The 25,465-nt window shown below is 38.5% G+C and overlaps 1 protein-coding gene and 1 long non-coding RNA gene across 3 annotated transcripts in view; one reads left to right on the plus strand and one right to left on the minus strand.

The window, feature by feature from the left end:
• Positions 1 to 25,465, plus strand: part of LOC126930317 (uncharacterized) — a 590,715-nt gene that overhangs the window by 543,661 nt on the left and 21,589 nt on the right. The window lies entirely within an intron of this gene.
• Positions 1 to 25,465, minus strand: part of LTA4H (leukotriene A4 hydrolase) — a 35,245-nt gene that overhangs the window by 7,199 nt on the left and 2,581 nt on the right. For both annotated transcript variants that reach the window (XM_050747166.1, XM_050747167.1), the window contains exons 2-15: positions 21,277 to 21,407; positions 19,350 to 19,470; positions 16,401 to 16,469; positions 14,092 to 14,196; positions 13,065 to 13,117; positions 11,124 to 11,196; positions 10,722 to 10,862; positions 9,516 to 9,539; positions 8,999 to 9,069; positions 7,521 to 7,632; positions 6,791 to 6,935; positions 5,690 to 5,793; positions 4,739 to 4,809; positions 1,902 to 1,956 (exon numbers count right to left, since the gene is read on the minus strand). In XM_050747166.1, the coding sequence (XP_050603123.1) occupies positions 1,902 to 1,956; positions 4,739 to 4,809; positions 5,690 to 5,793; positions 6,791 to 6,935; positions 7,521 to 7,632; positions 8,999 to 9,069; positions 9,516 to 9,539; positions 10,722 to 10,862; positions 11,124 to 11,196; positions 13,065 to 13,117; positions 14,092 to 14,196; positions 16,401 to 16,469; positions 19,350 to 19,470; positions 21,277 to 21,407 (1,275 nt within the window). The remainder of the gene's footprint in view (positions 1 to 1,901; positions 1,957 to 4,738; positions 4,810 to 5,689; positions 5,794 to 6,790; positions 6,936 to 7,520; positions 7,633 to 8,998; positions 9,070 to 9,515; positions 9,540 to 10,721; positions 10,863 to 11,123; positions 11,197 to 13,064; positions 13,118 to 14,091; positions 14,197 to 16,400; positions 16,470 to 19,349; positions 19,471 to 21,276; positions 21,408 to 25,465) is intronic.

The raw sequence follows: 25,465 nt of genomic DNA on the forward strand, positions 1-25,465 counted from the left end.
AAACAGACTTGACCTTAGATCCGAATAGTAATTAGTAATGCTCTATCTTTGTTATGATGTTATAAAAGTCTCCAAAAAGATGCTTATATTTTATTTTAAATTGGAGTGTTGCTTCCCTTGGTTTCTGGTTCCATTTTTCCTGATTTGCCTTACTCCTGATTTCGTTTTTCTTCCGTCTTCTGGCTCTAAGGATGTTCTGCCAATACCTGGAGCTTTCTACTCCGTTTTCTTCTTCTCCACGTCTAATCGGTTCTCAAGTTCTTAGTTATAAAATTAAACTTCAAAAGTCTCTCAACTCTTTTTTTTTTTTTTTTTTTTTTGAGACGGAGAATTGCTCTGTCACCCAGGCTGGAGTACAATGGTGTGATCTCAGCTCACTGCAACATCTGCCTCGTGGGTCCAAGCAATTCTCGTGCCTCAACCTCCCGAGTAGCTGGGGTTACAGGTGTGCACCACCACACATGGCTAGTTTTTGTATCTTTAGTAGACATGGGGTTTCGCCATGTTGGCCAGGCTGGTCTCGAACCCCTGGGCTCAGGTGATCTGCTTTGCATTTGTTATTTCTGTGTGAATCTAATGTCTTAATTAAACAATAGATGCTTCAAAGGTAAGTCCATCTCTGTATTTTTCATAGTGTGTGATGCAGCATTTTGTATATAGAAAGATGTGAAGAAATAATGGTCAAGTAAACTTTAGAAACAAGTTTTAAAAGGCAATTGCTAAACTGATTGCACAGTTGGAGGCCATTATCCAAGCAAATTAACACAGGAACAGAAAACCAAATACAGCATGTTCTCACATATATGTGAGAGCTAAACGACGGTGTACTCACGGAAATAAAAGTGGCAACAATAGATGCTGGGACTACTGGGAGCAGGGCAAAGGCTGAAAAACTATTGGGTACTATGTCAGTACCTGGGTGATGGGATCATCATACCCCAAACCTCAGCAGCACACAATATGCACGTGTGACAAACCTGCACATGTGCCCCCTGAACTCAAAAGTTGATATTACTTAAAACATTATAAATCTGTTGCAAATTAATAGGAATAAAAGTATTCCTAAATTTTCTGTTATTCTTCATTAAAGAATTATCGAGGGCACATTCTTACTTTGGCTTCAGTAAAGGATTATATTTTAGTACATATATGAAGAAGCTCCTCTTTAAGAAGCTTCCTAGAAAGTGAACAAAGTTATTGACAGAGCAAAAGTGCCTCGATTCTTTCTACCACTAATAGTCAGCAGTTGGTCACCCAAGATCATTTTAGATGTACCTGGTATGTGAAATTGCTGTATCGGAAGCAGTATCTTATAAATGATTTAAAAGGAAAAGAAGAAAGGTAAGATGCAAATATTTTTGCATACTTTTTTTCAAGAGTTAAGCAGCAAGAAAAATCAGGATTAATGCCTTTAACATCTATTTTTTCCCCCCATAAAACTTAATTTTCTAGGTTGGGCACAATGGCTCATGCCTGTAATTCCAGCACTCTGAGAGGCTAAGGTGGGAGGATCACTGGAGACGAGGAGTTTGAGACCAGCCTGTACAACATAGACTCTGTTTGTACAAAAAGTTTTAAATTAGGCAGGCATGGTGGCGGATGCCTGTAGTCCCAGTTACTCAGGAGGCTGAGGTGGGATGACTGACTGAGCCCAGGAGGTTGAGGCTGCAATGAGCCATGATCACGCCACTGTACTCCAGCCTGGGCAACAGAGCAAGACCCTGTCTCAAACCCTTAATTTTCTATATTGAGAGTAGATACAATATCACCTTAGATAAACCTGACTTTCAAATAGCCTTTCCAAATATAACTGTTTGTGATTTAAATACCCTCCCTGCTTCATGAGTAAAGACATATTTGCACAATTCAAAAAGGAATCAAAATCACACATTATTACTTACAGTAATCCATCTTTGACTTAAGGCAATACAAGCATTTGTCAGAGTCATATCATAACTGCAAAGATAAAAGGTAAAGATTAAATTGTATAAAAATGCACATGCTTTTGCAGAAATGCAGTTTTAAAGCTACGGTACATACTTAAATTTCAAAGTCCTTTTTAAATAAGGAAAACAAACTCCAAAGTGATGAAAACAGAAAATACTTTACCTAACTTACATACTACTGGCATCGTCCAAGAACTCACAAATCCAAATGGATACCACATTAATGAAACACTCATCTATCTTTTAGAAAGAATGCCAAAGCACCTCAGCAAAAGACTGTCATGTGCTCAAGTAGTCTATGTGAAAGTAGTTGGAATCAGTTGAGCATATTTACTATACGGCAGGAACAGTTCTAGGCACTCAAGACAACAAGACGAACAACACAAAGTCCTTGCTCTCATGGATTTACTCGAGCTCTAGTGTGGAGAGTGGCTGGAAGAAGTCAGAACAGATACAAGTACACAGTTTGGGTGCCAGAACCGCCTTCCAGGGTGTGAAGACGTGATACTGAACTTGAACAGTGGTCGTAGAAATGGAGAGATGTGGATAGACTCAGATATTTAAATCATATACAAATGATGAGAGCATTATCAAAAGAGGATTTTCTGTGGTTTGAGATTTTCTAAGATACTCTTTTACAGAATCCCGGGTACGGGAATGATTCCAGGGTTCCTCCAGCACTTTGGTATTACTTGAAAGTAATCGTAAGGGATCTAGAATGAACCAAGGCCCAAAAAAGATCCCTTAGCAGTGGTGATATCAAAGAAACCCTTTTGAAGAACTAATTTTCCACCCAGATTTCTCTAATTTTAAAAGCAACCGTCAGAGACTTCTCCACTCCTAAACTTCCTGGAACTGTCTTTTGACTTTATCAGGCCCCTGAAGTTAGAGTCCTTGAAAGACTCCAAACTCCAAATTCTATGCTTTTATTCTCAGGCTCCTCATAGTTGTACAGCACACCGGACTGCTGACCACTCTCCATACCACTTTTAAATTATTTCTTCCCACAGCTTTCTTAATGAATTAACCTTTGAAAGCTCTTTTTAGTTTTCCATTTATTTTGCTACCTTTCCTCTGTCCCAGCTCTAAAATGAAGATCCTCTAAGGTTCTAAACTTTACTTCTTGTATTCTTCTTTGTAAGTCATCTCCACGACAATGTCCAAATCCATCACCATTAAAATTAATAGTTTCCTCACCTGCAATACTTAATATTTTTTAAAAAAATACTTTTCATTGTATTATAATTACTTGACACATACAAGTTGGCTCTGTGAGTTCCTTATTCATCATATTAGTGCCTGACAATAAATGTGTGCTGGATTGAGCTGAATCTCTACTACATCTCTGCTCGGTCATTTTTAATTTCTTCTTTTCTCAACACAGCCAGTCAGTGGCCAATAGATTCTAGCCCGAAAACGTCTTTCCTCTCAGTTACGCCTTTCTTTTCCCACTGCCTTTTTATTACTTCAGGTCCTCATAATCTCTGGTAAGGCTGTTGTAAGAATTAACGAGATAATGTATGGCACTTCTTAATGAAGTGCTAGGAGCTGATACCTTTTTTAGACGTTAAAAGGGTTTACTGACGATTTGTGCCACCTGTTTCCAAAACAAAATTCGAAACATTCTATTGTAATCACCCCTCCCTATCTGAGCTCCTGTTTCCCACCACAGCCTATGATAACCAGAACTGCCCAGTCAGTGGGGCACTCTGACCACATCTGTTCCATACTCAAAACTCCCAGTAACTTCTCAACCAAACACTTCTCAGCCTGGCTGTTTAAAGTGCTGTACAAACAAACGTGACCAGGCCTCATCTTGTTTCCTAGCTTCTCTCCTGCTGCTCCCTGCAAATCAATTAAACTGGCCTGTTTAGTGTAAGAGAAGCTGGTAGGCAATTTTGGTGATCCAAAAGAAAGGCAACAAGAGACTGGAACATGCCATGGTCAGTGTCCTCACACAACTCATGAAAGACCAGGGTTCAGGTCCAATTGAAGGAGAGGGTTCAGTATAAAAAAGCAGTATATTGAGGCCAGGCACAGTGGCTCACACCTGTAATCCCAACACTTGGGAGACAAAGGCAGGTGGATCGTTTGAGCTCAGGAGTTTGAGACCAGCCTGGGCAATGTGGTGAAACCCCACCTCTAGCAAAAATACAAAAACTTAGCTGGGTGTGGTAGTGCATATCTGTGGTCCCAGCTACTTGCAAGGCTGAGGTGGGAGGATCACTTGAGCCCGGGAGGCAGAGGTTACAGTGAGTTAAGATCACATCACTGCATGCCAGCTTGGGCCACAGAGTGAGACCCTGTTTCCAAGAAAAAAGAAAAAAGAAAGAAAGCAGTATACCAGAGGCAATAAGACTGCCAGGGTTTGAATCTCAACTTTTACTACTTACTAGCTGTGCAACCTAGGGCAAGCCACTTTACCTAGCTAATCCTAACTTACCTCCTTGGGAAAAGGGGATAATAACTTATAAGTGTTGTAATTAACATAATACTTATAAAATATTTTTATTGCAGAAGTTTGAAGGAAGATACAATAGCTTATTCTTTTCTAAATCCCTCACCATCCTTGTGCAGAAAGGAGGCACTCAGTTACTTAAAGTAAAAAATCATATTTGCAAACTGTGGAAATTATTCTTTTGGCCTCAGGGTGAAGGCCAAAACACCTAAGAACTCTGCTCTCATCATTAACTAGTAACAGTTTCAGGAAGGCATACTACTCTTTCAGATATTTTGAGGCTCTCTAGGAGTTAGGAGAATGAGAAGGAAAGCATTAGCAGGCAACTACTTACTTGGGTTTTATGGGAGGCAGTCCAGGAGAGTAGAGCCAGGCATTCCAATCAACTTGATTGAGAACATCAACCTATGAATAGTAAGAATTCACAGTTTACAACAGAATGCCCTTTCCTGTTGGAAAAAAAACTTATAAGTCCTTAGATATATAATTTTGTCTAATCTGCCAAATCAAGATAATTTCTAAATCACTTTTTTAAACATTAATATTTTAAATGGATATATCATAATTGTGTATACTTATGTGACACAATGCGATGTTTTGATATATATATTCAATATGAACTAAGTCAAGCTAATTAATATATCCATTACCTCTTCTAGCTTTATCTTCTAAAAGTAATATTAATCACTAGTGTGCTGTTAAATAATTAAAACAGGAAAATTAAGCACTTGTAAAAAATCAAATTCTGAACCATACTATTGATGATCTCTCTGAAACAGGAAAATTCTACAGGTAGTTCATGTGGTTAAGATCACATTTAAAACAGAAAAAATAGGCCGGGCGCAGTGGCTCAAGCCTGTAATCCCAGCACTTTGGGAGGCCGAGACGGGCGGATCACGAGGTCAGGAGATCAAGACCATCCTGGCTAACACGGTGAAACCCCATCTCTACTAAAAAAATACAAAAAACTAGCTGAGTGAGGTGGCGGATGCCTGTAGTCCCAGCTACTCGGGAGGCTGAGCCAGGAGAATGGCGAAAACCCAGGAGGCGGAGCTTGCAGTGAGCTGAGATCCGGCCACTGCACTCCAGCCTGGGCGACAGAGCCAGACTCTGTCTCAAAAAAAAAAAAAAAAAAAAAAAAAAACAGAAAAAATATGCAATGAGAGGTTGAGTCCTAAAACAAGTTCTGAACCAATACTACTATTAGATAATTCAAGTTAACCTAATCAGTCAATAAATAGAGATATATTGAGAATGAAAAATAGAAAAGGTTTTTAAATCCAACCTTATCTTTAAAATAGGAATACAGGAAATCCTTCCAGTCATCAGTAGTTATGCTCTTATAGGAAAACTTCTCAACATAAGCTTTTAAGAATCCTAGGAAAAGCTCTAAGAGTAAAAAAGAAAATCAATTCATAGAAAGGTAATTATTTGACATTTTGTGTGTGTGTTTGGCACTGTACTATTAACCACAGAGAACAGAGAACATTCAGAGAATAGGGAAATCTATGAGGACTTTCAGAGTGAAAGAATGTTCAGAAAAGGAGGTGGGACTTAAGTTGGGCCTTGAAGAATATATGTAATTCAGTGGAAGGGAGAAGAGAAATTCTAATTATAGGTAAGGGGATAACACATGAAGACACAGAAAAGGAATGCATAACCCAAGTTCTAAAAGCTATAACCTTCATATGACTAGAAAGAAAAATAAGACTGGACAGGCAGAATGGATTCAGGTGACAGATAGCCTTCCAAGTCAGTCAACCAACCAAGGAGAACACCTCAATGTCTATCAGTGGGGGATGGGTACATAACTCAGCATAGCTTTATCGTGAAATAGTATGATGTCATTAAAAAGTATGAGGCAGATTTATATGTATTGACATAGATGGGTGTATGTGAAATACCGAGCAAAACAAAACACAAATGTTGAGCCAATATATAGCATGATCCATTTTTGTAATTAAAATAACTATATGTATTTATGTGTCTGTTTGTTAATTTACACCTAGAAAATGATCTGGAGCCATATACATTAAACTGCTAACAGTGGTTACCCCTGGGGAATGGAAAGAGGTTGATGGACTTTCACTTGTTACTCTTAAAAACTTCTGTACCATAGAAATGTTTTCAGGGAGTACATACTATTATCCTCATTTCAAAAACTGATGAGATTGTTTAAAAAATGAAGCAGCATAATTTAAACCTTAGAGGTTATTAATGGTTTTAAGTCAAGAGATAACTTAGAAAACAATACAGATTTCTTCAGCAGCTACATCCAGAATGAATTAGAAGTATTAAATGGAACAAAACAATAGTTTACAATTCTTCCTAATTTTCACATTGCCCTCAAAAAGAAAACAAAAATCATAAAATACCAACTACTTACCTGGTCCTCCAAGCAGTTGTTCAAGGTAAAAAAGTAAAGCAAAGCCCTTCTCATAGGGAACTGAAGAATAAGCTACATCAGGGTCTACATCTGTCAGATCAACCACAAGTTTGGTGAAAGGATGTGTCTCCCCAAATGTCTTTACCTGCAAGACATGAAAAAACATGGAGAAACATATAGAAAGACTGCTATCACCACACAAATAAGCTAATAAGAAGTATTACTTCACTCAGTGGTGTAACTTTAGGGGAATCTAAAACTTGGAGACTGGAATACTAGGACATGTTGGCATAAACTTCTGGAAGTTTAATAGAATGCTTACTTACACAACATTCTCTGATGTTTCTTGCTCAATAATACAGGCTTTATTCTTATAAAAAGACTAAAAAAATGATTTAATGCCTAGTCAGCAAATTTGGCTTTCAGGAGACAACACTTAAAAATGACATAAATATACCAAATAAAATTCAAACATAGTAAACAGCCATATTAATAGCAAAGGCCCAGTGAGGTCCCATAGCTCCCTATTTAGACCAAGTCATCAAAACTACCTTACATAGAACAATGAATGGTGCAGATCAATACAGTGTTATACCAGCATCGACTTCACTTTCCACACTTGTAAAAATGACTTTTTGGTTGCTACACAGTAAAGATGCTTTCATAAAAACTCAGTTTTTAACACCTATACAACTTCAGATGAAGGTTTTTAAAACTTTGACTCATTTACCGAATTCTGTAGTTCTCCCCATCCTCCCAGAGCATTAAAATGTCTGAACTTTTCACCAAACAATCGTCCGCAAATGTGGCGTTCCAAGTACACAGTATGTCCCTCATTTAACCTGAAAAAAAAAAAATGTTTTTAATAAAAACACGGACACAGCTGAGAAGAAAAGATATTTCAATCAAGATATTTTCTTTTTGGCTTTTCTACAGAGGAAAGCAGTTGTAAGGCATGACCACTACACTCTAAGCCCACTCTGGCTCCCAGGCAGTCAATCCAAAGCAATGGGAAGCCCAGTCCAGCAGATGGCAGCACAGAAAGTTAAGCCCTGGTTCTGCTCTTGCATGTCCATATGTTAAAAGTGTGGAACTTTTCCCCACTTTCATCAGGAACTAGATAAACAACACCTAGACTGAACCTAACACTGTAATAAGTGTTAGAGAATTTTTTAAAACTATCCTTGTTGCCCGGGCACAGTGGCTCATGCCTGTAATCCTAACACTTTGGGAGGCCAAGGCGGGAGAATTATCTGAGGTCAAGAGCTCAAGACCAGCCTGGCCAACATGGTGAAACCCCATCTCTACTAAAAATACAAAAATGAGCTGAGCATGGTGGCGTGCACCTGTAGTCCCAGATACTTGCGGGGCTGAGGCACAAGAATCGCTTGAATAGGAAGGCAGAGAGATTGCCCTACTGCACTCCAGCCTGGATGACAGAGTGAGACTCCATCTCAAAAAAAAAAAAAAAAAAAAAAATCCTTGTTGGCTGGGCATGGCAGCTCATGCCTGTAATCTCAGCACTTTGGGAGGCTGAGGTGGGCGGATCACTTGAGCTCAGGAGTTCGAGATCAGCCTGGGCAACATGGTGAAATCCCATCTCTATAAAAAATACAAGAATTAGCCAGGCATAGTGGCATGTGCCGATAGTCTCAGCCACTTTGGAGGCTGAGGAGGGAGGATAGCAACCCTGGAGTTGCAGTTAGTGGAGATCGCACCACTGCACTACAGCCTGGGCAACAGAGTGAGACCTTGTCTCCAATAAAAAAAAAAAAAAAAATAGCCGGGCGCAGTGGCTCACGCCTGTAATCCTAGCATTTTGGGAGGCCAAGGCGGGTGGATTGTCTGAGCTCAGGAGTTCGAGAACAGCCTGGGCAACATGGTGAAACCCCATTTCTACTAAAATACAAAAAATTAGCTGGGCGTGGTGGCACGTGCCTGTAATCCCAGCTACTCGGGAGGCTGAGACAGGAGAATCACTTGAACCTGGGAGGCAGAGCTTGCAGTGAGCCAAGATCGCACCATTGCACTCTAGCCTGGGTGACAAAGTGAGACTCCATCTCAAAAAAAAAAAAAATTCTTGCCTACCAAAGAGATGATAACAAAGAAAAACAAGAGATACACACAAAACAATTCAGAGTGGTAGGAGGCAGGGGAAAAAAAAATCAGTAACAAGAACCAATAAAGACATAATAACAAAAATCTTACCAAAAGTGATCCCAAGTTTTGTTGGTCACTAGATTCCCTGTCCAGCTATGAGATATTTCATGTGCAATGACCTAAAGAAAACAGTGTGATCAATAGTAAGACTGATTATCTTAACCTAAAACAACCCATTCTCTAAACACTCCATGTTATTCAATTTTTTGAAAACATTAGCTGAGGTATTCAGGGAGTTACTCAGTTCAGCAAAATCTTTAACTTAACCAAAGACACACACACATACACTCAAATGTGGCATAAAGTAATTAGAAAACAAAAATTACTTAGAAAATATTAAATAGATACATCACTGCATTAAAAATATTTCATAAATATATGAAAAGATCAAACCATAAATTTTTCTTAAATCTATTAAATATAATTGTTAATATAATAATACGACAAGAGTCCCCAAATTGTCCATTATAACCATCTCTTAAACATAAAAATACAAGGGCTATTTTAAAATCAGTTGAACTAATACTTCTTGAAGATAAGGCCATAATGAAAAAGTTTAACTTACATTGGAGAGTGACTTGTCGCCTGCCTACAAAAAAAAGAAAATTATCTTAGTATTTTAGTAATCAAATTACACACTATCTAAAAGACTGCCTACCTAAACACTTAGCATACTGGCACTGGTGGTCCACTGTATTTCTACTACAGCACTTCAAAGAAGGTAAAAGAGACCTTAATTGAAAAAGCAAAAAAATACGGAACTAAAAATTAGCGTCATTCTTTCTTGCCCTAATTCTAGGGAATTTTTGCAATACAATGAAAGCCAGTCTATTTGTGTCTAACTTCCATGAAACATTTCTTCTACTTCCATTTTTACATCTGCTCTTATTTACCCCTCACTTTCTTTCTCACCTATTACCCAAAATATATTTAATAAAACTTTAGAGGGTCCTATGTGTCCTGTGCTGTATTTTATTTATGTTTTTGCTAGTCCATCACTCACTTAGGTTCTAGGAAGAATTTAAAGTAGCTCACAGGCATATTAAACATAGCAGTGTACTATGGCCCTAATCCTTTCCTATACATGGTGTACTGATTTTTTTTTTTTAATTGTACCTACACACCAAGTGTAATTGGTATAGTCTGTCTAGATACATAATTTATCAATGAATTGTTACACAGCACCCCCATGCTCAACATCCCCAAATACCGTGAACATAATATTCTCCTTCCCCAAATGGCCAGATTATTTTCCTTTCAAAAACGAGATGGAGGCCTGGTGCGGTGCTTCATGCCTGTAATCCCAGCACTTTGGGAGGCCAAGGCAGGTGGATCACGAGGTCAGGGGATCGAGACCATCCTGGCCAATATGGTGAAACCCCGTCTCTACTAAAAATACAAAAACTTAGCTGGGCGTGGTGGTGCGCGCCTGTAGTCCCAGATACTCAGGAGACTGAGGCAGGAGAATCGCTTGAACCCAGGGACAGAGGTTGCAGAGAGCCAAGATTGCGCCCCTGCACTCCAACCTGGGCAACAGAGCGAAACTCTGTCTCAAAAAAAACAAAAAAACGAGATTGTGATAACCACAATAAACAATACAATTAGAAACAAGGGTTACATGAACAAGCGAAAAGATTTATATATATACACATTATTAGGACTCTAAGGTTCTTTACATATATATTCATATTATTAGGACTTTTAAGGTTTTTTCTAGCTAAGTTTATTTTTGAAAGACATCAATTTCAAATGAAGAAATATTTACACTTACCAGTAGAGTAGGAGTTACAAAAGTAAGGCAAGGATTCTCCATGCCACCATAAGGGAAGGACGGTGGCAGGACCAATAGGTCATACTGTCCCCATACATACGGTCCTCCCAGATCTTCTGCAATTTTAAGCATAGATTCAGTCTGAAAAATCAACACATATATTTGTATGTCTTAATTATCACCATTGTACATTTCTTAAAATTGTATATTGCTTTCTATGAAGGTTACAAGTTAATGACTCTAATTTTAAATGAAAATGATAAAAAGAATGTAGCAACTGCACATCTACATAAAAGACAATCTGATTCTTTCCCGGTATCACTTAAAACCATCACATTTCACACTCAAAATCTTCAATCTACTGTCTATCACGGTGACTAAAAGGAAAACTGCATGACCAACCTCAGAAAATTCGTAAGCAGACTTTTCCACCTGCTCTTTCTCAGACCACACCAAAGTTCTTGGGCCAATTTGCCTGCAAGATTAAAAAGCTTAATAAAAAAGAAATTCACAGCAAATGATTCGTCTGGTTCTAAAAAGTATTTAATGTCTTGTAGACAAACCTCTACAGTGAGAGTGCATTTACCATGTGCTTACGGGAAAGGGATGAGGTTACATGGCCTGAGCTGCAAACCTGCTGTTGTATATGCAGCAACAGATATGCAGCTCTCTAAGGAGGTACAGGCTGGGCCAAAGGAAAAAAACCAAGACACAAAGTGTCCCCAATTAGTTTATTGCCTCTTGTAAGACCTCTTGAGGGTCCCATTTCATCTCTCAATTTCATAACTATAGAAACCCAGTCACAACTCATAAGAAACTATTCTATTTTTTTTTTTCTTTTTGAGATGGAGTCTTGCTCTGTACCCAGGCTGGAGTGCAGTGGCGTGATCTCGGCTCACTGCAAGCTCCGCCCCCTGGGTTCATGCCATTCTCCTGCCTCAGCCTCCCGAGTAGCTGGGACTACAGGCACCCGCCAGCACGTCCAGCTAATTTTTTCTTTTTTTTGTATTTTTAGAAGAGACGGGGTTTCACCGTGTTAGCCAGGATGGTCTCAATCCCCTGACCTCGTGATCGTGATCTGCCCGCCTCAGCCTCTCAAAGTGCTGGGATTACAGGTGTGCGCCAACGCACCCGGCCTTTTTTTTTTTTTTTTTTTTTTTTTTTGATACAGGGTCTCATTCTGTTGCCCAGGCTGTGTGCAGAGGGGCCATCACAGCTCACTGCAGCCTCCACCTCCTGGGCTCAAGCAGTCCTCCCACCTTAGCCTCCTGAGTTGCTGGGACTACAGGCATATACTACCATGCCCGACTAATTTTTGATTTTTTTTGTAGAGACATGCTCTCACTTGTGTTGCCCAGGCTGGTCTCGAACTCCTGGGCTCAAGCGATCCTCCCACCTTGGCCTCCCAAAGTGATGGGATTACAGGCGTGAGCCACAGAGCCCAATAATCTTGTTCTACAAGATTATTCTAGAACAGGAATGGGTATAAACTTTGTTATGCACTTAAAGGTTGAATACTCTTATATAAGAAGAAACAAATAGAAAATGAAGGAAATACTATCAGATGCTATAACACGGATAAACCTTAAGGTCATTATACCTTGAATGAAATAAGCCAGACACAAAGAGATAAAATCATACTGTATGATTCTACTTATGTGAGGTATCTAAAGTAGTCAAATTCGTAGGAACAGAAAATAGAATGGGCATTACCAAGGACTGGGGGGTGAGGGAAAAGAGGAGCTATTGTTTAATGGGTACAGAGTTTCACTTTTGCAAAATGAAAAATTTCTGAAGATCTGTTTCACAACAATGTGAATATACTCAACACTACTGAACTGCACATTTAAAAACCGCTAAGTGTGCTTAAAACTGAGAGTGAACAAAAAATTAAGAAGGAAGGGTACTCTACTGGTAAAATATTAATAAAATATATTACATTTATGTAATATTTGTAGGCTTCCAAGTGCTTTAATATATTTTATCTCATTTGTTTCACATAACCACCCTATGAGGTAGAAAGTCAGACATTATAAATTCAAGGATAAGGAAACAGAGATTAAGAGAGTGACCTGTTCAAGCTTACATGAGAATTCAGATCTCTAAAGGTAAGAGCACGCTCATTTTACAATACTTGAAAAATCTAAGGGGTAACTGGTCAAGATTTTTAAATGTAAAATTAATTTGTTGCCTATATTTTATATTTAGATTTGAATTTTTCTAGAGCTTTCAGCTCGATATCTTGAGAAATACGCAAATGATCGACCAATTAACCTTGAGAGAGGTTCAAGATGCCTCAGTTTTGATCTTTCCACAAACCTGAAAATTTTTCCAAAAGCTCACCTGCTTTCTAAAGCTCCAACAACTAAAGCAATCAGGTAGCAGGGTATCGGAACCTAAAGAGGGCAAACACACACACACACCACGTGCTTGCATTAGTGTTCACAAATGTTACACAGTAAGACAATTCATATTTAAGTAAATTCCCTTTCAAATCCCCTAATATTAGTAGTGATAACTTTGCTTTTATACTTCTGAAATAGTTCTCATCTTTAACATATAGCTTGAAATTGTGATACAAAACATTGTTCAAAACATCTATTTGCCTTTTATTCTGCTAGGAACAAAAAGCTTCTCACATGTGAAAAACAAGATCACACATGCTATTAAAAGGTGCATTTTAAGCATTTCTCAAAAAGTAACCTACAGGAAGTGCTTTCCCCATGTGTTTGCCTTTTTCCTCCTGACTTTTAAAAGGTTTTGGTTTTCTTTTTTTATTCCTTTATGTTTCAAAGCACTATTGGCATGTTGCAGAGACACACAGAGTAACCCAGCAATAAGTAGATGCCAAAGTTATGGGAGCTTGGAACCACAGAAGCTGCAGTGGAAGTCAAATTATCCATTGTGAGGTCAATTAAGAAAACACACACACACACTCTCTCCCGCATGCATACACATTGAAGGTCAAAGATACATGTCTAATGACCAGGACGGTAATTGAGTGGTTTTTTGGTCTTGACTCCTCCCTTTGTAACACTCTCAACAGCCACTTGCCCCCACTGTAGCACCAGGGCAGGTGAATGTGTAAGAACACAAAAGAACAGGAAGCCAGCCCCTGACTGGAGTGAGGGAAAATGAAAACAGGCACACTCCCTACTCTGTCTCTACAGCAAACCCTCTCTTCAATACAACAATCTGTAAGTAGAACAAAACCCTTTAAAAGCACAAAAGAAAAAGAAATGAAGACAAAAACCAAAAGCTGTTCTCAAAATTCTGAAATATTTCAAAAGTAAGTTTGCCCTCTGGATGTGTACAAGCTAACTGTAGTTTACCGCCAATGAAAACAAAAATCTAGACCCTAGGATCTTACTTTTTGGATGAATTTGTATATTTTCCTGCTTGGGTCTTCTGGGTCAGGTACTTCTCCATCACGAATAGCACTCATAAGTGCCACCAGCTCTTTAGGGACAGACACCTAATCAAGGAGAAAAATCATTTCTAGTCATAAATAAAAGCTTCTATGTGTCAAACTATATACGTAAAATAACCTTTTCCTCCCCTTCTTGATCATCTAATAAACAGACTATGAACACAAAAGGTATATACATATACAAAAAGTATATATATACACACACACACGGACACAATGTGTATATATGTGTACATATATGCACACATATATATAAACACAAAAAGTATATATATACACACACATTCACACATATACATATCAGTTTTGTAAATAAAATTAGCAATATAGGAAACTGGTTTCTTTAAAAGTGAATGTGAAATTTCTATCCATTCACCCATGCACATTAAGAGCAGAGTTTTGGCAGAAACTGGATTAAAATCCCAGCTCTGCCACCTAATAACTAACTGCACAAACTTGGGCAAATAAATATACCCCCTGAGCCTCAGTTTCCCCATCAAGTACGTGTAAAACTTCAAAGGCTTGTTGCAAGGAATAAATAATATAAGTAAAGTACCCAGCACCATCCCTGGCAATGGCAGCCACCATCCCTGCTCCCCCTACACTCACAAACCAGATTCAAAAGGATGTTATATACTCACTATAGGACAGAATGGTTTTGAACAATTTTGTTTTGAAAACACACACTTGGAGTTACAAATGGAGGAACGCTTTAAAAGTAGTAACTGAAAAACTAAAATTTATTGCTAAAAACTGTCAAATAATTTTCTCTGGAAATCCATATGGAAAAGACCCCTATGGGGCAAACCATATGGTCATTAAACTGTGTATCCTAGCTCCATGATTCTGAAAGTTTGATTTCTGACGAATGCCAGAATTAAGGACTCTCCCAAGTATTAATGATCAAGCAAGAATACATTCCAGCAGGGGCTAGACTTTCATGTTCTTCTTGCATGGCTCAGGACTCAAAGCTGTGACTGAGGCAGGCACAGAATTAGAAGCTCCTGAACCAGGGCTAAAACAATTATAGATTCTAAAGCATGAAAGTGTTCAGGAAATAATTTGGTTCGGCCACCTCCCTTCATTGAGGTGGTGATACGTTATATACATGTGCCAAATGAGGTTGTGAGGTCATAAAACTTGTTCAAGGGTCACATCATTATTTATTTATATTTTTAGAAATGGGGTCTCACTATGTTGCCCAGGCTGGCCTTGAACTTCTGAGTTCAAGTGATCTTCCCACCTCAGCCTCCCAAGTAGCTGGGACTTCACACAGTTATTAAGTGGTGGACAAGAGCCAGAGCCCTGGGATTCTTTGCCTCCAAGTATAATATATCATTGCACTATCCTAGGTGTAATTTGGTTGTGGAACGATTTGGGAAGCAAGAAGGCCCCATAAATATGGGTTGGTCCTCATTCTATTTGCTCGGTCTAAGTAGGTCTAGCATCTGGGATAGTGATTATTTAGTAATTACAGTCCACCTTTTCCAAAAAGGATTAGCAGTACCCACCAAGGGAATAAGTTGGAATTGCATACAGACAAGTCTGGAATATATGCCCACTAGGCTTATATGGCTACAGAATGCATTTATAGAAACTTGAATCCTGCAAATGTCAACTTTTAAAAGTTAAGTAAAAATTGTTCCTAAGTTCTTATTTTTAAATCCAGGATTCTGAATTCCTTTTTTTTTTCTTTAGTTTTTTGGGGTTTTTCTTTTGAGACGGAGTCTCACTCTGTCTCCCAGGCTGGAGTGCAGTGGTGCAATCTCAGCTCACTGCAAGCTCTGCCTCCTGGGTTCACGCCATTCTCCTGCCTCAGCCTCCTGAGTAGCTGGGACTACAGGCACCCACCACCACGCCCGGCTAATGTTTTGTAATTTTTTTAGTACAGACGGGGTTTCACCATGTTAGCCGGGATGGTCTCCATCTCCTGACCTCGTGATCCGCCCATCTCGGCCTCCCAAAGTGGTGGGATTACAGGCATGAGCCACCGCGCCTGGCCCTGAATTCCTTTTTAAAAGTCAGATTGGTTTCCATTTCCTTTTTTTCACAGTTAAAATGTTTAAAACTGCCTTTAAAGTAGAGATTCAGAATGAGTGCCACAGCCTCTTCTTTTACATATTTCAGGTAGAATTTCATTAAGAAAAATAATTCTAGCTCTAGGAATTCAATTATCATCTCTGCTTATCATTTGCACCATATTTACTGATATGCATCATTTAATTCAGTTAATAATTTGTAATATTTACCTCTGCAGTATAGGTTAATTTCACAGAAGGAGTGTCCTGACAAGGAAGGACTGCTCTGCAGTGGATGGCCTGAAAAAGGGAGAAACAGGAAGAAATAGCTATTTATCTTTCTGATACGGCATTAAGAAATCATTAAAAATTGCAGCATTGTTTTTAGACATATTTTTTTAAAAATAAAAACAGGTCTCATTTCTTGGGAATTTTTTTTTTTTTTTTTTGAGACGGAGTTTCACTTTTGTTGCCCAGGCTGGAGTTCAATGGCGCAATCTTGGCTCACTGTAACCTCTGCCTCCCAGGTTCAAGCGATTCTCCTGCCTTAGCCTCCTGAGTAGTTGGGATTACAGGCATGTGCCACCACGCCCAGCTAATTTTGTATTTTGAGTAGAGATGGGGTTTCTCCGTGTTGGTCAGGCTGGTCTTGAACTCCCAACCTCAGGTGATCTGCCTACCTCGGCCTCCCAAAGTGCAGGGATTACAGGCGTGAGCCACCGCGCCTGGCCTCTTGGGATCTTTTAAAGTCCAAAAACAGATTCTTGGACTTTTGAAAATCAGATTTTCCACTTTAATCTATGGTTAATCCTCACATTTCAGTTGAAGCATGGAGAAACTGTTAAGCAGTGTTTCCTACTCTATCTTCTGGGCGACAACAGTGCCCAGTGAGAAGCTTTTAGAAACCTGAGAAAAAAGGGCTCTGTAGCAAAACAGACCTGAGAAGTGTGGCATACTGCACCCCTGTCTTGCAGAGCCACGAGAACATTAGCCTCCTGAAGGCTCTGAACAGACCTACAATAAAGAAACCTGTTTGATTTCTTACACTTATTTTAACACAAAACCCATTTCTCTCTGGTTTAACAGCTAATGGGATGCCAGTGTTCTAATGAACACAGCCTGAGAAATGTTGCTGTAGTCTTGACACTTCAATCTTGCAGCAAACCTTGTAAGTACAAACAAAGAAGCAAAGAAAGGAGAAAGAACAGTCTCCCTCAATACCATCTAGACATCTTCATTCATATCATATGCAAAGTGTTTCTCTACTGCCACACCAATCGTTATTAACATTGGTTCCATCCAGTATGACCAGAGGCCGGGTGCCGTGGCTCACTCCTGCAATCCCAGCACTTTGGGAGGCTCAGATGATTGCTTGAGCTCTAGAGTTTGAGACCAGCCTGGGCAACATAGTGAGACCCTACCTCTACACAAAAAAAATTAGCTGGGCATGGTGGTGCACACCTGTAGTCCCAGCTACTCAGGAGGCTGAGGTAAAAGGATCGCTTGAGCCCAGGAGTTCTGGGCTGCAGTGACCCGAATTCACACCATTGCACTACAGCCTGGGCAACACAGCAAGACCCTGTCTCAAAAGTAAAAAAAAAAAAAAAAAAGAGCACCTACAATCTTATAACCAGTCTGTGTACAAATAAGTCTGTCTACTGCTGGTGAGCAATGGAATGGAAACCCAGCCTCATTGAGATAGTCTACTAACTCAAAGGAATTCTGATATTAACACCCTTCTCTGAAGCTATTACAAATCCTAAACATACTTCATTCCACCACAAGCTTTCTTAAAACCCCCAAACTCCAGGTCTTTTCATTTTAGTTCCAGAAAGTTCTCCAAAGATATAGGCTCCCAAATGACCTCTAGATGGATTAAATAGGACTAGCAAAGCCACCTGGTTCTCTCTCCCAAAATAGAGTTCCAAGACCATGCCTCCAGAGTTCCTTGATGGTTTCTAGTTAGGTGACATGGCAATACCAAAGGGGTTTTTAAATGCATTTCACTGGATAAGGCCAAACCCAGGCAAATATGCATACAGAACAACCGTAAGCAACTTCATCAAACAAAATCATGTCTACATGTTTTCTATCAGCTGCAATAATTTATTAATTTAGCTGAAATCTGTTTCCCGTATTCCCAACATTGCTGCCAATAAGAAATGGAATAATATATTCAAAATTAACATTTTCATGACTCACAAATCTTGCATTTCTTGCCAACTTTGGTTAATAGACATTCTATTAAGAAATACTGCCTGAAAATCAGATATTCATGAGATAGAGATTGTGCAATTTGTACACTCTTATGTATAACATTTCATGTCTTCTAGATTATTAAACTGAGGGTTTCTTAGATTAAAAAGATGTTTCAAGTGGCCATAGAAAGTAAACAGGTCTGATTCATATGCTAATTCCTTTTTTAAAAGGACTTGTATTGAAATTTGAACCTAACACACAGGAATATTGGGAGGGATGAAACATGTAAAGAATCTAGCACAATGCCTGGAAATAGAGCAAATGCTTAATGAAGTCAGTTCTCTTAATTGTGCATTATTTGATTGCTATGAAAAGTAGGTATTTTTTCTTTCAGAAGACAGTTTGAAAAGCATTATCCTTGTGACAGGTTATCTCTAATCGTATGGCTCTTTACCTTTAGTTTTAAAATGGAAAACAGAGGTACAGTTAATATATTGATATGATATATGTTTGTAAATGTAAGAAAAATATGGAAAAGTTACATTCCAAACTCAGTGGTGGTTACCTCTGGGCAATGGTGTCTGGAAAAGGTTTGGAAATTAAATCTTTCACTTCCCATTTCTTTACTATTAGCATTTTTCATAACCAGTACATATTATTTATTAATTTTTCCTTTCATTTTATGACTATTTACTGAGTACCTACTCTCTGCCAAGTTCTAAGTCAGGCCTAGAAAGTCCAGTCTAGGTGGACATATTTCCAAACTGAAAGAAGCTTCTTATTTAAAGTAATGCATGAGTGTATTAATAGTGAAAGATAAAATGAAAATAAATAATTTATCTTATATGTTTTTATAGATCAATTAATATATTATATTAGGTAAAACCCACATAATCCATAAAACCACTGTTCATTTTGCTTCATTCAACCCTGTGTGCTGGGAGTTTTCTGCATCAGAAATCATTCTGGAATCCTTTTTACCTGGCACTGACTAAAGAGATATGGGTGTTCCTTCCCAGAAGTCTGTTCAGGAGTGAGCCACTGGAGAGCAGAAGATTTTGGAGAGGTCTCAAAAGAAATTTCTATAACGATTTCTTGATTTCTGTATGAAACAAATAAATATATTAGTAGAGTATGATTCTATCTAGTGAAAATTTAAACTCGTAATACATACACTGAGTAATATAAATAACATAGTATGCATTCTCATCACTGATTGACAGTAAGCTCTAGGAATGCCGTATCCTCAGTGGGTAAGTCTCCTCTCAGTTTTCCTACCTAATTGCCAGCCTGTGGGTCCTTTACCTCTCCCAGGCTAACTGCTAGCGAAGGCGTAATGGCAACTAACAGTGGTTGAGTACCCCATTGTGTGTCACGTACTTTGCATCTGTGATACCATTTAATCTTTTATTAGAGTGGAAAAGTGAAAGAAATCATTTTGGAGCTTCAACTACCACAGCAGCAGGTGCCACAGCATGACACAGAGCAGTGCTGGTCTGCAAACTGTTACTGGCCCAGGACAAGACAAGACCAGAAGTTGGGAGTCAGCATTGCAAAACTTTTAGAGTCATTTTTATGTCTGTTGAATCTAATAATAAAAAATGTGTGCTTGTATTTCATCTCTTCTTCCTCATATTTCATTTTTATTGCACTTTATAAAAGTATCAGTCTATGACAGATTGAAGAGGATAAAAATTGGTCCTTTACCCCAGGGAGTTTGAGAAGCACTGATAATAAGGGAACAGCAGAGCTTTAAGACCAGCGTGTTCGAATCCCGACTCTATCACTTACTGGTACCGTAAATTTGGAGAAATTACTTGACCTCCCTATGCCACAGTTTCCTTGTAGAATGGGGTGAATACCATCTACCTCACAAGTTAGACTTAAGCGTTTCCCTTCTCTTAAAGGGAAAGAGAAAGCATGAAAACACTGGCCACTGAACAACTAGGGTAGATCACCCTTGTTCTAGGCCAATAATTTCCACCATTTTTCCCCTCCCCAGTATATCAAGAGGTGACATATACTCCCAATATGACAATTCTGGTTGCCACTTTCTTGAATAAGTTATTTATCTAAGGTTCCCTTTCCTCATCTTTAAGTGTAGATTATACCAGCAGGGTTACTGTAAGGATTAGATACAAGAATGCATTTAAAGCACTTATCCCAAGATTGCTGCACTGTAACAGTTCTATCTTTGGCATTATCATTGTCCCGGTAATAAATGCAGCTGGCCTCTGGGGCAAGGGCAAGGAATGTGCAGCTTGTAAAAGCTGCCCAGGTTATCTTGAAATGCCTTCTTAGGATGGCATGCCCCCACCATACTCTAGATAATAGTAAAAAGATGAATCGTGTAAAAACTAACAGTTCCCCAAGTCCTTGTTGTATTATATACAAACAACATTTTTAGTATCTTAAGTATATATAATTTTAACTGCTGTATCAACTTTAATCTGAACAGAAGATGAGGAGAAGTAGTGTACCAATCGTTACATATTTACAAACTAAAATTTAAAAAGAAAATATATTTTAATTAGTTAAAAATATTTTTCCGGCCGGGCGCGGTGGCTCAAGCCTGTAATCTCAGCACTTTGGGAGGCCGAGACGGGCGGATCACGAGGTCAGGAGATCGAGACCATCCTGGCTAACACGGTGAAACCCCGTCTCTACTAAAAATACAAAAAACTAGCCGGGCGAGGTGGCGGGCGCCTGTAGTCCCAGCTACTCAGGAGGCTGAGGCAGGAGAATGGCGTAAACCTGGGAGGTGGAGCTTGCAGTGAGCTGAGATCCGGCCACTGCACTCCAACCTGGGCGACAGAGCGAGACTCCGTCTCAAAAAAAAAAAAAAAAAAAAAAAAAAAAATTTTCCCCATTATTTAGCTGTAAAAGAGAAAGATCATAACATTCATACTTGCTCAAAGCGATAGGAAGAGAGATTTCCATTGGCGATCCCTTGTAACTTTGTCTTTCTCCAAGAGCATATTTGACTTCTTGTCCATTGATCACTACTTTTTCTATTATAAGGTCCTTTGTATCCAAAACCTAAAATTAATATTTTTAAATAGTAAGAAAATAGTTTCATTTACCAGAAAAAACTTGTATTAGATATAGGTTACAACAACTAGTTGCTTGTGGAGAGTAAAATACAGAGTGAAATTAGAAGAAGTAAAGAGTTAAAAGCTAGTCTAGGTCTCATTTTTTGAGACTCTAAGCATCCTGAAAATTTTTGGGTTCTAAGATTTGCATACATATTGTTAAGTAACCCTAGGACAGTCACGCAAATTTTGGGCTTTAAGTAAAAGTCAAATCTAAATCAAAATATGTTTGCTTCTGACTCCTAAAATTTTCTCTATTATGAAAAACTTTACCTATAACTTAAGTTTCTTTCACTCTGGCTCCTCAATACATTACACAATATATTTCCTCCTAGAACTCGTGTAGGCCAACTCCCATGTACCTTCAAACTTCATGTTCGTTAAGCAAATCAGCAGACTGTATATCACTATGGTTGTATATCTAGAAAAAGCCCAACCTGTTACGGCAACTCGGACCAAATGATTCTGCAGAGGATTGGGAGGCCATATCTACTTGCCAGGGCCAATTAAGGACAACTGCTTTGGGCATGAAGGAGTGGCAACAAGTGTCAGAGTATTTTCTATCCACAAAATCCTGAGCCCTAGAAATCATACTCTTTAATTATCTCTAAACTAATCTCTTGTCCTAGAATCTTGAACCTTCCTATATCACAAGACTGTTTCCTAACAACATAAACAAAATTCTGCTTGATGGATCTACCCACTAACTATTCTAGTTTTCCTCCTTCCTTCCTTAAACTCCAAGGGAGTTTATGACTGCTATGACTGCTACTTCTACCTCCTCATCCATCATCCTCCCTTTCCCCTTCTTCTATCGGGCTTCCAGCTCCTTTGCTATTGAAAGGGCAGCCCCTACCCTGATCAACAAAGTCTTTTCTGTCCAATAACCTTGACCTCTATCTACTTACAGCCCTTACGGACATGTCATCTGGTTAAAACCCCTTCCTTCTCTTCTTTGCCTTGTCTAATGTTTTCCTTTCCCCTCCTTTATTCCAACTCAAAAATATGGATATGTCCCAGTGTTCCAGCCCTGGTCCTTCGATTTTCTTGCCATATCCTTCACTCCCTAGCTCTTACTCATGCTCACATCTTCAACTAGTATCTCTGTGAAGATGCCTGCCATTCTAGTTCCACAGTTGTATTCCCTCCCCAGGACCTCAGTCTAATTGTCTGCTCAACATTTCCATGGAACATAGCACCACACATTGAATAGGCTTCTAAAAATTCCAAAAATGACTTTTATACTCCCTGAATCAGGTTTCTCCCCAGATTTCTTGATTCTATTCAAAGAACTCTTCCAGTTCCCTAAGGTTTGATCCCATTTCCCAATCCCACACAGCCACTTAAAAGTTGTTCTTTCACAGTGTCTTCATACCTTTCCTTTCTTTCCACTACTAACACAGGTGGGGCCCTGGACTGGTAGAACTGCTTTCTATCAGATCTCCCTACCTCTGGCATTATTTTTTTTCCTTTTCTGAAATCTGGCTTGGCTACATGTAAGGCTAAGAACCAGCCATTTCCCAGCTGCCCCGCTTTTATATTAGTTAACCATGTGTGATAAGCTCAGAAATCATCACAAGGACAATCACTAAACTTTATTCCCACCTCTCTGGAGTCAACAATTTTTGTTTAGGAAGAAATTTCCATCTTGGTTTGTTTTCCTTTTTTTCTTTTACTTTTTTTTTAAGAGCAGCCAAATTTGTTATGAGAGTACCATCTTTTTCCCTCCTAATGGCCAATTATTTCAGGCTACTTTCTTTTGGGGGCACGTCATCTGTTATCCTTACTCTGAATTAGTAGAAGATATGGTTTATATCTTATTTAAAATAATACGGTTACTCCTTCATATTCTAGTACCTCTCTAGTCTCTTCACAGTCTAGTACCTAGTTCTGAATAGCTATTCAGAATAGCTAACTTGTTTTAAAAACTTGATTTGAGTATCTTGTGTTTATAACAACACATGCTCATATAGATGAATTAACTGGGTCATTTCCCAGTGGAACATATCCTGTTTTCTATATTGCCTATATTTTCCAACTCTGTTTAGAATCATGAACAGTTTCATGGTGACAACTATTTTTTGTGAAACCTTTTGATATCCCCTGTGTTTGTTACAGCAGTTGGCCCTACCCTTTCCTATAATATTTACTGTACTGCATTATAATGGTTTCTTTTTCCATTAGACTAAGGGTTCTAAAACAGAGAATGTTACTTAAGTCTGTATTCTCAGGGTTTAGCACTCTGCCCCAAAAACACTAGGTGTCAATTAATGCATGAAGCAGGTCCTAGACCAAGAGAAAACAAAAACTGCAATGTTTAAGCTGTATATCTCAAGTCCTAAGACTCAACTATCATTTGCAAACTACTTTTTAAAATTCCCCTTCTTTCAGTGATGTTATTTTTAAAAAATAACAAAAACTGTAATAAGAAAGAAAAAGAAAACTGGATCGTTGACAAGTTGGATTTAGTACTTTTTAAGAAACGTGGTAAGCATCAACAGCTTTACTAATGGTAGGATATAATTTATTATGTTTCACAGTATCCTCTTTGAACAGTACCTCTATCCCCTCAAAAAACAGTTGTACTTCTCAGTAGCTGGTCAGTTGCCATGGAATAGATATCTGATTCCTTTTTTGCACAGGCCAGTAGGAAGCTCCATGTCAACCTTGTGGCCCACTTCTTTTAAAGTACAGAGGGCTTTATGCCATGGATTTTGTTTCTCCTATCCTTATTCTCTCTTCCTCCGAATTATTTAATTATTTTTAATCTTATACTATATATGTTGCTTCAAGCAGTCTCAATCCTTTCTAGAACAAAGGAGAGTTTTTTTTTAAAAAAAGCTTTATGCCTCATTATGATGTCTGTATTTACATTTTCTACCTGCTATGTGCAAGGATGTGATGGAAAAGAAAAAAAAGCATAGGTTTATGTGTGAAACACAAAACTAAAACTAAAAACCCACCTTGATTTGATTCCCAGTTGAGCCATTTACTTAGTGAAGACAAGATGGTTTGCAGTCATAAATACCTATTGTTAACTGCTGGCTTCTGCCTTGGCCATGGCACTAAAACCTCGAGCCACTAATCAAAAGAATACCTAAACATTTCTGAAAGTTTCAGTGAAAAGAAAAAAAATGTTTGAAAGTTATCATAAATTTGGAGGATCAAACTTCAGTGTAAGTAAAACAAAACTTGAAAAGAATTTTAGAAAGCTGAGAATTTGTCCAATTAAAGCTCCTTCAGCATTCCTCAACATCACAGACTCCAAGAATGGAGACGAAGAGAAGACATGATGCCTCTGCTGACTCAGCACTGGCACTGGGTCTTCCCATCTCACCTCTGAAATTCAGCTGGCACTATTACCAATGTAGCCCATGTTAGGCTTAGGCACTGTTTTCTAATCTGTTTTCTAATTGAAATCATCCATTAATCAACCTTTTGAATGTCCTCTACATGCCAGACATAGACTATATTAGTTGAGATACAAAGAGTTATGAAACACAGTCTCTACATTCAAGAGTCCACAATCTACTGGAGGAAAGAAACAAGTTAACTTTAAATAAATATTAATTAACTAATGAATAAGGTTAAGCTCCTGGTCTAAGGCTTTTGTCATAAATAAGCAATTATAAACAGATGTCACTTTGTACTACAAATTGCCTTCCTTGTATAACATCTAACATTATTATAATTCCAGGCTGTAATTTGCTAAACAGACATGCCAACCAGAAATCACAATTTTAAAATCTTACTTTTCTCTAGATTTGGGGAATGTGAAAACAATGAGCAGATTTTTAGATTCGGACATTCTTCTCAAAATTTAAACATCCTGACTCTTGCTTACTTATAGAATAGAGGTAAAGTTTTTATTTTACAAAAGTGATGAGAACACATGGACACACGGGGGCCTACTGGAGGGTGGAGGGTAGGAGAAGGGAGAGGATCAGGAAAATAACTAATGGGTACTAGGCTTAACACCTGGGTGACAAAATAATCTGTACAACA

The sequence above is a fragment of the Macaca thibetana genome, chromosome 11 (assembly GCF_024542745.1).
Source record: "Macaca thibetana thibetana isolate TM-01 chromosome 11, ASM2454274v1, whole genome shotgun sequence".
NCBI lineage: Eukaryota > Metazoa > Chordata > Mammalia > Primates > Cercopithecidae > Macaca > Macaca thibetana.